Source organism: Peromyscus eremicus, chromosome 22 (assembly GCF_949786415.1).
Source record: "Peromyscus eremicus chromosome 22, PerEre_H2_v1, whole genome shotgun sequence".
Classification (NCBI taxonomy): Eukaryota; Metazoa; Chordata; class Mammalia; order Rodentia; family Cricetidae; genus Peromyscus; species Peromyscus eremicus.
The window spans coordinates 14,007,920-14,021,136 of NC_081437.1; the positions used below are offsets into that span (position 1 = coordinate 14,007,920).

Here is a 13,217-nt window from a genome sequence, read left to right on the forward strand (position 1 = left end):
TTAAGAGGTAAAGGGCATATGTGAGTTGTTTCATATGCTCCCGACACACAGTAGGATGCCTGGTCATTGTCACATCTTAGTGCTGTGGTGGAGCAGACAGCATTGAACTCACACTCTGTCCTCATGTCTCAGAACCATAGTTTTTCATCTCAAAAATTAACATCAAAATAGCTACCTTAGTGTGTTGTTGAAAAGCATAAATGAAATACTGAATGTGAAAGCTATTTAAATTTAAATGCATATTTTCAAAGAATGTTTTTTCTTTAAAAGACATGTGTGATTTAAAATCAGTATAAGTCATGATATGGTATTCTTAAATAAGAATGTGAAAATTAAAATCTATCCCCATACTTCCCATTTAAATATATTCCTGTTTTTAGGAAATGTCTGTTTCTGGGGAAAGTATTTCCCATTTTTAAAAGCCCTATAAGCAGGCCCCCGTTTCCTTTGGAAGGCGTCCTGGGACTAGTGAGATCAGGCTTTTAAACAGCCGTTCGTTTATCCACTTGAGTAAACCGAAGAGCATTTAACAAGGCTCTTCTGCTCGGTTTATTTAATATGCAAGCAGAGCTCTATACGGCTGGGAACTACCGAACGGAGAGAAGTGAAATTGGAGTAATCTTTTTTCTTAGCAGTCTCAAACCACTTTATAATGTCACATATGCCACTATCCACATATGTCTGGGATACATAAGCTAGAGCTTAGTTTTGCTTTCAGTTATGTGGACTCTTAACAGGTAGCTCTCTGAGGGCCTTTTCCATAGTCAATCGATAGCACTTACTATTACTAATTGTCCAAAGGTGAGTTTCACCATGATTTGGCTTCTCCGAACACATATTATTCAATGGTAGGTGCGTAGTAGCTGAGACATGTTGAATAATAAGAGAAGCCTCATTTGGGGTTCTAGTTTTACTGTAAATTGTCACCTAGAAATGTCTATACTCGGTATGTTCATTACTCAAAAATTAAAAAGTATATTAAAAAGAAAATTTAAGCTACTCTATAGTTATATAAAAGATAAATAGGCTTTCTTTTAGCATACAAAGCTGATTTTAAGAGTTACAGTTTTCAGTAATTTTATGACCTATCTATTCACTTGATCTTTATCAACTATACTATTTAAAATTATAGCTGGGCGGCGGTGGCACAGCCTTTAATCCCAGCACTCAGGTGGCAGAGGCAGGTGGATCTCTGTGAGTTCGAGGCCAGCCTGGGCTACAGAGTGAGTTCCAGGACAGGCGCCAAAGCTACACAGAGAAACCCTGTCTCAAAAAAAAAAAAAAAGAAAAAAGAAAGAAAGAAAGAAAACCAATAATTATAAAAATACTTTGTTAACCCAAAATTTGTGGATTTAAAATACTCAATTTTTTGACAATAAAAGTTGAAGTTGTTTACCTTGCCACATTGTCTTTGTTTTTAAGTCCTTGTGAATTTAAAAATCTGTTCATTTTATCCTCAATACTGTTTGTTTGTTTTTTAAGAAAGGGACAAAACAAAAACCATAGAAGTCACAACAAAAAATTAAGCAATACTTAATTTTCCCTACAGCACAGTCGGTGAGGAGCACTGGAGACTCAGTAGAGCAAGCACTTCTACAATCTGTTTCTATGACATTCCTGTACATTTGTAACTGATGTGTTTAACAGAATTAATTTATGACTAGCAGTTACAAGCTACAACTAAGTGTTTTCTGGGAAACTATGCCTTTTATTTATTTTGGCAAATCTTTTTTTTTTTTTTTTTAATGAATATACTTCAGTAAGCTAATAGGTTTTACGTGATCTGGCAGCTTTCATTCCTTATGTGTTCAATGCTACTAAAGTCCATTTTTGTCATGATATTATCACATACATTTGATGACTTATCAACTTATAGCTTTTGCATAAAGTAATATTTTCTATGGTCTTTCTTAATGTAACACTTAAATTTCTAACTTAGTACAATTTTGATGAAGTTAAGTATACTGGAATTTAACTTAATGACATGATTCTACTTTTTTTTATAAGATTTTTTAAATTTTTATGTGTATGTCTATGTACCATGTGTGTACAGTGCTGGTGGAGTCCAGAAGGACTAGAGTTATAGATAGGACTTTGTTAGGATTCAAACCCAGATCCTCTGCAAGAGCAGCCAGTGCTCTTAACTTCTGAGTTATCTCTCCAGCCCCTGTTTTACTTTTTAAAGCTAAAAAAAAAAAAAAAATTTAAATCCTTCTAGTATTAAAAAAAAGTATGTTATAACTAAGTTTTTTGACCTCTTTTGTCCTGTTTTGAAATTTAATTGACTTTTATATTATTTGACAGGTATAACTGGAATCCACCAGCAACTTTGATAAGTTCTGAGCTTGACGTACATGAAATTAGTGTTACTAGCCATACTTTGATGTCTGCTTCCTGAAGTCTTTACTTGCAGTATAGAAGTTTTTAATAGACCAACAACTCTATAGAGTCCATTCTTGATTATTACAGGCAGTATAGAGTGTGTTTTCGATAGACATTCATGGATTTATAAGACATACAAGCAGTAGTGTAAGGCCTCCTCCAATGACAACAGATAGAGTTATCACTTGTCTTGATATAAACATTAGTCTGTTGTTACCTTTTATTCAGTCTCCCCAAATAAAAAGGGGATTTTGGATTTGGTTAGTTGGTTATTAGGTGTTTTTGTTGGAGAACATGTAGTACAGGTTGTGGCTTACACCAAAACAAGCTAAACTTAGTAACTCACTCTTTTTATTATATAGTGAAAGGCACTGGATATAATACACGAGGAAATTTAATTAACCATGATGTAACACAGACAGCACGTAGATATCAAGCATCTAGATTACTAGGAGTTGCTCAGACATCCTGAAAACAGAAGAGGAAACTGACTTACATATCATTAGCTCAGGGTTAACTTGGCTTCCGCTGACTTGATTTCTCAAATGTTACAACATCAATTACAAATGAGGGCTACACACCTTTAGTGCCAGGAGCTGTCCATACCCTCAGTTTATAAACAAAAGCCCAAGACCCCCAGGAGTGGTTTGATTTGCTAGAAATCCTATCAGTTAATTCCAGAATGAAGCCTAGAAATTAACTGCTTTATTCAGCAGAATATATGTCCATTTTCCACTGACACTTTCAAACTGAGTTTTAAAAAGTTATTTTAATATGATAACACTTTTAAAAAGTTATACATGATTAATAATAGAAACAAATGGAGTTTTAATTACTCGTGATGGTTATTCATTTGGGACAAATACAGGTATATTATGAAGAGATATAGTTTTCTTTTTCATTGAAATAGGTAATAAGTTCTGAGTATTGTGATGTATAGATTTGCGTGCAGTTAGATCTATCTGTCTCTTATCCCTGAGCATGAAAACTATTCCATCACTGGCTTGTACCCTTAGCCCCCATCGTTTTATTTACTTTTCTGTGTTATTGAGGGGGGACAGGTAGCCGGGCTGGTGTTAAGTTCATCAGCCCCCGAGTGGTGGGGTTACAGGTGTTTGCCACCAGGTGTTTTCCTGACAAAGCCCCATCACTGGGCTGTCAGAATAGCTCGTTCTGTAACTGGAAAGCTTTCTGGAAGAATGCCCTTCTCTGAGGTGCGTTAGGATATGGGGAACATCCCCGAATAATGACTAACTGATGTAGTCTAACTCTCAGCTTGTCTTTCCTCCTGAATTCTGGAAGGAAACCACTGGTTGGGTGGGTTATTTTAAGTTTGGCAGTGCTACAGAGAGACAGTTTCCTTACCCTGGAGTGAGCAACCACCAAAGAGGGTCACAAGGGAAAGGGGGGCCGGAAGTTCATTTCTTAGGGCTGCTGGAGACAATGAAATGCAGCTAGTTAGGAGCCAGAGCAGCGCTGGTGGGAAAATGACTGGTGGCAGTGCATTAGTCTGGTCATGAGTGGTAGAAAGGGGGTACCACTGAGGCAAGGGTAATGACAATGTAGAACACACAAAAGTGTGAAGAACTGTTTCCTCCGTGTGCTCAACTTCTTTTGTGGAGGGAGGAAATTGAGAAAACTTCAGCTCTTTCTCTTTGATGTACTTACTGCTGTCTTGGCACTCATACAGCAGATGTTCAGAATTCTCCGATAGGTTTGGGTCTGTGTCTCCCTCCGTGAGTTCAGTTTAGGCGCTTACCTTTTAAAGACTGGACACATTTTGATCTATAGGGCGGTGCTCTGCTATTTTTAAACCCTGATTTTTTTCAAGTGTTTGTGCGTCAGCATAGCGTCTGTTTCCTTTTTTAAGGAATTCAAAAGTGATTGTTTATAAGTCCTTGCTGAGGAGCTTATTGTTTCTTGAGGTTTTAAATGGCTGCATTAAAAGGGAGTATTATCACATGAGCAGACATCCTGATTAACAGTGTTCCACTATGGTGGATGGGGGATGGGTGTTCTTCATAAATAGATTTGTAATGTAATAAATATTTCATAAATCTTATGACCTTGCCATATTAAATGCCAAGTGTTAGGGACAGAAGGAGAATTGGTGACCTAAAATCTAATATGCTATATTCTGAACACTGGATATACTGTAGATATAGTTGAAGTTCAGAGGATTTTGAAAAATTGTGCACCAAATGACAAAGAATTATCCAGGGCTGGGGTCAGCCAGAAGGCCAGCAAAAAATAGTAGCCATGGTCTGGGGATGTAGTTCAGTTGGTTGAATGCTTGCCCGGCACTCAGGGAGCTCTGGGTTCAATCCCCAGCATGCACCTCATAAACTGGTGCTGGCCCCTGTCTGTCATCTCTGCCTCTAGCACTCAGGAGGGCGAGGCAGGAGGATCAGATGTTCAAAGTCATCCTTAGCTACACAGTAAGTCCTGGGTCAATCTGAGATACATGAGACCCCATCTCAGAAAACAAAACAAAAATACAAAAATAACTACAGATTATTGTTGAAGAAACATGGACCTATGCCAAGAACTTGAGATCGACTCTGTAGGTATTTGTCTAAAGAAGGTGTGGCCAGGAGGAGACAGAGAAGCTACAAACTAGGCAGGAAAAAGTCAGAAGAATGTGACCTCTGGTGGGTTAGAAAACTGTGGGGGATTATGTCTGAGTAATATGTCTCTAGAGTAGCCTTTGCTTACACACTGGAGGAGAATTTCAAACTGGGCTGCTTTTTATTAATGAATATTTGTTATGCTTATACTTAAGGTATACTTAAAGCCAAACTTTGCCTGACTCTCTTCTTTTTATGTTTGTCTCCTGTTTCTGAAATACCATGTCAGAATATGAGCAGGTCCATAACTGTGCCACAAGCAAACAGCAATGTATTAGTTCCTGTCACTGCCTGTTAAATGGAAGAGACGGTACTTTATTGTCTTCGGAAGTTATGTAATCTGTCCTATTGCTGAGGCTTTTTTTTAATATCAGATTCACTTAGTTCTTTGCATTGTCTGTCATAAAGATAAAGGTCTCCTGTGACTGATGTGACATAGCATGTGTTTGAGTCATTGAGATGGAGAAATCAATGCAACAGAAACAAAAATACCTTCTGGAATATGCATGTATGGCTTTTCTGTATAAAATTTCAAAATACAGGTAAATCTTCTCAAAATAAGTTTGTTATTCATTAGGAAGTTTTCATTGCTTTAGATTAGAAATAATTCTGTGTGTGTTTGTGTGTGCACGAGTGTGCATGCGTATTAAAACCAGCATGGGAATATGGGTAGCTTTTAATTCCTTTTTTTTTTTTTTTAAGTGCTTAAGCTTTTGCCAGTTTTCTTAGAGTATTTTAATTCTTCCACATACACCCCACCCTCCCTTTTTTGGCAAGGCTGCTTTCAGCTTCCAGCCAAGACAAGAACAAATTAAGTTTTAGTCACGTTAGACCACACTACAGCCGTGGTTACTGCAGGGAATTTATTCCATTTGCCAGCGCCACACTACAGCGGTGGTTACTGTGGGGTAAAAGCCTCTCTGACAGTGTCTTAGGAAGGACAGCTGCTGCTTCCTGACCAGACTGCTCATTTCCAGTGACTTCTGGTACCTCTGACCAGCTTAGCAGTTACAACTACATTTTGATGTAATCATTTATATGAACTTCTATGATGATTCTGTTTTTAGATCTCACAGCTAGGTAAGGCTTATAGGAATCCTTTGATCTGGGGGGAAAACAGCACCAGAGCTGGAATCACACGGCCATGTACTCTTATGTAGTTGTCCTGACCTACTCTCCTCCCAGAAACTGTGCGACATAATGTAGGATGTTACGCGATGACGTCGGGAACTGATGTGGTCCCATCTGACTGATGTGGCCCAGAGGCACAGCATGCCTTTCCCAGTATAAGCATGTTACTGAAGTAAAGAAATAGCTCAAGGAAAAGCGAAGTGTTTTAAAATAGATTTGGCTTAAGATGATGAAGACACCACTTTAAGAAGTAGTCATACTTTTCTTAAAACATACTTGAACTCACTTGGCACTTGCTTCTCTTCTGTCTGAAATCCATAGCTTTTAGCCTGATGTTGGGTGGCATTTGAAAAAAGTAGTTCTGAATGTGGGTGTTAGATCATCAGCCTGAAATAAACGTATGTTTGGAGGAGGAGTGGGTCCACACTCTCAATGTGGACCACAGCCCAGAGATGCTCAGAGACCTCATCTAGGATACACAGCTCTCTCCAGCAGGGACAGCCGAGCATCCCAACTGTGGCTTCCTGAACACATGCTATTTTGAGAAGCCTCACCTTACAAATAGATTTGCAGAACAGGAAGAAGGTTCTTGGAAGGGAGGGTTGTGATGGAACCGATAAATATCTCTGTTTTAAAATCTCGTACAGCCTTCTGTTTTTAAATCTTTTCTTCTGGATGAGACATTAGTCTTTAACTGAGGATCTCTGTAACTGAAGACAAACAATAAAATACCAACAGAAAGGAAATTATTAAAAGATTTTATGTATTTAAAATACTTTTATCAGTAACCACTCTAGCTTTAGGAGATATAAACTAAAGGATGGAACATTAAATAAAACCAAAAATTTCTTTAGCTGGAGGCATGGTCACACGTGCCTGTAATCCCAGCACTTGGGAGACTAAAACAAGAAGATTGTGTGTTCAAGGCCAGCCTGGATATCTAGCTAGGGCCTGCCTCAAAGCAAAAAACTCCCACAGTAATATCCTTTTGTTCTATAAATTTTTCTTCAAATTGAAAAAAAATATTAAATATATAAATATTTTCAACTCAGGGCTGTTTGATAGTTAAATCAGATCATTATCTTGATGATAACGTATACCAACAGATTGGATCAGAGTTCTAGCTTGTCATAAATCCATGAATGCCTTTGAGGTAAAAAGTTACTATGTGATCTCTTAAGGCTAAATTTAGGGTGCTTCTTAGAATCAACTTAGGTAAAAATTTTCTAAATATACACTAATTCCACTAAACCTTGTCCTAATAAAAAACTTCTTATAAAACTTTGGTCAATAATGTCTAGGTGTTTACTGCCATCAGAATTTCCCATGTCTGTAATGTAAACAGGGAAATGTTCCCACAGAAGACTCAAGTTAACTGGTGGTCTCCCTTCATTTAAAAAGTTAGGACTAGTGTGGGTAGACCTTAATGAAATCGGTGTTGTAGAAGTGAGTGGGTTTTTTGAAACTGTCTTTACTATGTATCTCTGGCTGGCCTTGAATTTGCAGAGATCTGCCTGTCTCTGTCTCTGCCTCTGCCTGAAATTAAAGGCCCATGCCATCACACCCAGAGAGTGAGTGTTGAGAAAGGGACATTCCCTTCTTTATGCACAAGACAGGCCTGCGTCTTTTGTGCTGGGAGAATACTGTCAAGGAAAGATCGGAGGAGTCCAGCCTGAACAAGAGATCTGACTCAGTGGGCCTCCATTTCAACCCATGGAGACGCGCATGCGAAGTAGGCCTGGAAGAAGGGTCAGAACCTCCTGCTCTTATGCCTGAACGTCGTTGTAATGGCTTCAAATGGGAGGGTTGTAAAGAGACAAAAACAAGAGGTTTTACAAGCTGTGTGTATGTGTGTGTGTGTGTGTGTGTGTGTGTGTCTGTCTGTCTGTCTGTCTGTCTGTCTGTCTCAGAGGACAGCTTTTGGGATGTGATGACCCTGACTTCAGGGTCATCAAGCTTGTGTAGTGAAGGACTTTTACCTGCTGAGCCATCTCATCATCTTTTCAATAGCTTAGAGGGGTTTGAAACTTTTTTTTTTTTTTTTTTTTTTTTTTTTTTTTAGCAGTTATAAATAAGGCCTCTGGCAATTGAGACCATCTAAAAACTACAGAGCTTCCCCTACTACTCTATAAGATTGCGTTTCTAGTCTTTGTTCTGTTAACATGACCTATAGGAAGTCATTAAACTGATGTCGGGAAGTGCGTAGGTCACTGCTACTGCCATATCTACAAGGTAGATGAACTAGCCGGTGACACTTTGCCATCCTGGTAGCAAACGGGAACCTGGTTCAAGTTCTGCCCTTGCTGTTTCCTTTGCCAATTCCTTGCACATTCCTTTGCCAATGAGAAGTTTGAGACAGGACAAGAAATCAGTTGATTATATTTTACAATCATTGTTTTGTTTTTGTTTTTCTAAAGCTGCTTTAGGAAGAACAGAAGCTAGAAATGCATTACAAAGTGCAAAGCCGTCTATACGGTTAAAATACTTGGAAACTTTTAAGACTGAGTCTTTGACCACTTTTGAAACTGAAAATAATAGTTTTAATCATTGTTTATCTGAGACTTTAATACTTTTCCTTTTCTTCTTAGATCCCAATTTTGTTCGGACGTTTCTTACAACATACAGATCTTTTTGCAAACCTCAAGAACTGCTGAGTCTCATAATAGAACGGTCTGTTGATTTTAAATGTTTAAAGTCTTTGATTCTGAAAGGATTAAGATTCATGTTTTTCATAAATGTGTCAAAAAAGCTTATTGTAGTTGATTGAACTCTTAAGATAAAACTACTGGCTTTACAAAAACATGCTAACTTTGATTATTTAAGTAATTTCTCTTTTTTTCCCCATTGATTTAGTATTAAAAATTCCAATTTTTCAGGGTTTAGGCTGCACTGGGGATTGAACCATGGGCCTTTGGTTCAATCTAAGCAGTATTCCCAACCCAAACTAATTAAGTTAAAGAACTATATAAATATGTATGATGTAGACTCTTAGACATAATCTAAGAATTTGGGAGGTAAAGGCAGGAGGATCAGTTCAAGGTCATCTGACTAGACATAGGGAGTCTAAAGCTACCCTGAACTATATGAAACCACATCTGTAACGAGACACTGTGCTTCACACGTTCTAAACAAATTTTCAAATAGACTACATACTGAATAAAATGGATCTTATTAGTGAGCAAATGCTTTTATCAAGGAAAATGGTTTTCATCTACCCAAAGAGCAATCAAATTTCAAGCATTAGTCAGCCTTAAAATTATGGCTACTGATTTTAATCTACAGACGAAAAATGAACATTAGACCCATTTGTTTTAGATTTTACTTGTGTTTTATTTTACTTCTAGTTAGTATTAGCCTTTACATTATAAAAAGCCTTACGGATTTTCACTGATGTGTATATCTGTAGTAATTTTTTATAGTATTCTCTTGATTGTACTGATAAGTATCAATAAAAGTTTATGAATCTGGATTTGATATAATATTTTCATTAATTGTTTTTTTTTTGTTTCCTGTTAGATTTGAGATTCCAGAGCCTGAGCCAACAGAAGCTGATCGCATGGCTATAGAGAATGGCGATCAGCCTCTGAGTGCAGAGCTGAAGAGGTTCAGGAAGGAATATATCCAGCCTGTACAGCTGCGGTAAGTAGTAAAGATAGATGTGGCTGCAGTAAAACCAAAGCTTCTCAGATGTGTTTCAAAGTGGACATGTTCAAGAACTGTTCCCGAGCAGGGTGAGGGGAAGCAAATGGAGCAGATGAGTTCAGAGTCTCATCTGCGTTCTTACAAGCTTTAGGAGACTCTTTACTTGGTAAGAGCTGTTCTTGCTTTATATGTACACTCACTGTGAGATCTCATGTAATCCAGTTGTGTTAATGCCACAGAGTGTTAAATGTGTGTCGGCACTGGGTGGAGCACCACTTTTATGACTTTGAAAGAGATGCAGACCTTTTACAAAGATTGGAGGAATTTATTGGAACAGTAAGAGGTATGTTTTTTTAATTTCCTACTTGTATATGTGATAAAATTAACAATGTGATTACCCTCAATTGATACCATTATAGCTGGTTTGAAAATGTTAAACTTTCTCATCAAACATCATTTCGGCTGGGTGTGGTGGTGCACACCTTTAATCCCAGCACTCATGAGCAGAGGCAGGTGGATCTCTGTGAGTTCCAGGATAGCCAGGGCTATAGTAGTGAGAGCCTGTCTCAAAAACCAGAACAATAACAAAACACAGGATTGACACTTGTAAATTGCTCAACAGTCATCCTGCTGACTCAGCACACTTTTGTCTGTTTTAGACCTGCTAGACCACTTAATTGAAACTATGTGTACCTACTGTACATGTTGGAATTTTTTTTTACCACTGTAACACTATTGATAAAGGTGCATAGGTAAATAGAGCAAATCAGAAAGATAAGAAATAGCATATTACACGGACAGACTACTTTTAATGTCACCACTAGCCAGATGTGTAAGTTTGATTCTTTAGACTTCAGTTTAGTCAGGAGAAACTAGGGTTGATTATCTCAAAGTCTCTTTTACTTTAAAAATATGTGAATGTGTGACTTTAAAAATGCCCTAGACAAACTTGGTTTTATATCCATTGTTCAGTCTAAATGAAAATCGGAAAATAAATAGATTACTTTCCTTACAGTACAAAAGACAGCCATATCAAACAGGAGACTAATACGATCAATCAGTCCTCATATAATTGGGTTACAAAATACAATGTTAATCACATATGAATGTGTGTAATTTACTTTTATTAATCTTTTAGTTTGCATGGAATATACCTTGGCTGGAAGGATTATAAAAATAGTATTTTAAACTAAGGTTCAAAATGTTGGAGGTGAAAAATCAAATTACTTTTTACATTCATTTAGTAAAGGTCTAGATATATGCCAAACTATTAACAATGATTACCTGTCTGGAGAAAGAGGAGAGGAAGATGGGGGAGGGGAACTCTTTGTATTATTTGGCACATTTGAACTTTATAGCAATGATTTATTCATGTATCACTTGTATTACTTTAAACATTTTTTAAAATAAAGTATTAAAGATTATTTAAATGTTTGTTAAAATGTATTTCAGGTAAAGCAATGAAAAAATGGGTCGAATCCATCACTAAGATAATCCAAAGGAAAAAAATTGCACGAGACAATGGCCCAGGTCCTAACATTACATTTCAGAGTTCACCTCCCACAGTTGAGTGGCACATAAGCAGACCTGGGCATACAGAGACTTTTGACTTGCTCACCTTACACCCGATAGAAATTGCTCGACAACTCACTTTACTTGAATCAGATCTTTACCGGTATGTTGTTCAACATTCAAGCTGAGAAGTTATTTCAAGAGTTCATTTTAGGAATGGAATACATTGTCTGCCTTTAATGGGTGTCTTGAGATGTCAGTGAGACGGTATATGATAGATTTGTAGCATGAGGGCACAGCAGACAGCTCCGGTCTTTTTGTCCCCTTGGTCACCCTTGACCTACTTAACTTTGTGCTCTTTCTGCAGTTACCCCTGCTTGGTAAGCTCGGTTCAAATCCGGGCAGTACCAATTGTTGACCTAAGTTTCTTTGTGTAACTTTGGTCTTCTGCTTGGTTCCTGCAAGGAAAGTGAGGCCAGAGACTGTACTAACTTGTAGGACTGAGGTTCCAGTGTATGCCCGAGGCATAGCACGGGCTGAGCACAACGCAGGAACATAGGAACTACTGCTGTAGTTACGCTATAGTACCACACACAGCTACTGCCGTATTAAAGTTAAGTCACGGCCAGTTATAGCCCTTTACAGTTGAATGTTGTTCATCGGTGAAACTGTCTGAAAAATATGGTTCTGGTTTTAAATTCGACTTAAAATCTCAAAAGTATTATCACTAAATGAGAAAAGGAGCTAAATTTATAAATTCTTCCACCTAAGTTTGTCATGGTCTCCAAATGTTGATTAGAATTTTAAATTTCATTTTCAGAGACTATTTTGCAGGATGGTTTTTCTTTTCTACCCACCTTAAGAGCAAAACCAAAAACACGAACAAAACAAACCAGAAATGAATTTTAGTATTTGCTATACCCTCATTGGTTACTTATTAGATACTATTTAAATAACCACCTACCATCCTAAGTTAGTAAATACTATATTTTTTTAAAGATTTATTTATTATGCATACAGTGTTCTGCCTGCATGTATGCCTGCAGGCCAGAAGACAGTACCAGGACCTCTGCAAAAACAGCCAGTGCTTTTAACCTCTGAGCCATCTCTCCAGCCCCCCGTAAATAATATTTATAAGTGCTAGGAAAGACATTATGTGAAAGGATGCAGTAAATAGAGAACCACCGTGGTGATATGCTGTAATGCCGACACTCAGGAGGCAGAGGATTGCCATGGGTTCCAGGCCAGCTGGGCTAGATAGTAAGAACCTAGCCAGGGCTACATAGGAAGACACTGTCTTTAAAAATAAATAAATGAGCAAGCAATAAATGCATTATGCAAGAGTATCTACCAAAATATTTTAAATCTGAAAACATAAAAGAAAACAATTGTAAATATCTTGTTTTCACCAGCTTTCTGTTGGTGGAAGAGGAACGCTCATAACAGTAGTTTAGTTTTTTTTACATAATAGATACACTGAAGGGGAGATGTGATGTGGCATTTTATGTTGATAATTTTAGAGCTGTGCAGCCATCAGAATTAGTTGGAAGTGTGTGGACAAAAGAAGATAAAGAAATTAATTCTCCCAACCTTCTGAAGATGATTCGGCACACTACCAACCTCACTCTGTGGTTTGAAAAGTAAGTGCTGTTGACATTTTTGTTTGTAGCAATGGTTAGGGGATGAATTCCGGGGCTGTTTTGTTTCTCTATGTCACATGTCTTTTGTCCTTTCATTCCTTTTCTTAAAGTGCACGGAATATTTTCCTGGTGTGCATCTTAGTCTCGTTAATATTTGAGTTTCTAATGGTTGCCTGCAGCTGACCACATGCATCTCCTTGAGCAGAGGGGCTGCAGATTGGCGCAGCTTCATTCCAGCAGACAGATGCCTTCCCCCGTGTGTCTCGCTCCTCCCCTTTCTGCA

General features: G+C 37.8%; 1 protein-coding gene across 1 annotated transcript in view; it reads left to right on the forward strand.

The window, feature by feature from the left end:
• The window catches only part of Sos1 (SOS Ras/Rac guanine nucleotide exchange factor 1), a 91,491-nt gene that overhangs the window by 55,978 nt on the left and 22,296 nt on the right, over positions 1 to 13,217 (forward strand). The window contains exons 11-15 of the mRNA XM_059248288.1: positions 8,729 to 8,810; positions 9,657 to 9,779; positions 10,022 to 10,125; positions 11,235 to 11,457; positions 12,815 to 12,934. Of these exons, the coding sequence (XP_059104271.1) occupies positions 8,729 to 8,810; positions 9,657 to 9,779; positions 10,022 to 10,125; positions 11,235 to 11,457; positions 12,815 to 12,934 (652 nt within the window). The remainder of the gene's footprint in view (positions 1 to 8,728; positions 8,811 to 9,656; positions 9,780 to 10,021; positions 10,126 to 11,234; positions 11,458 to 12,814; positions 12,935 to 13,217) is intronic.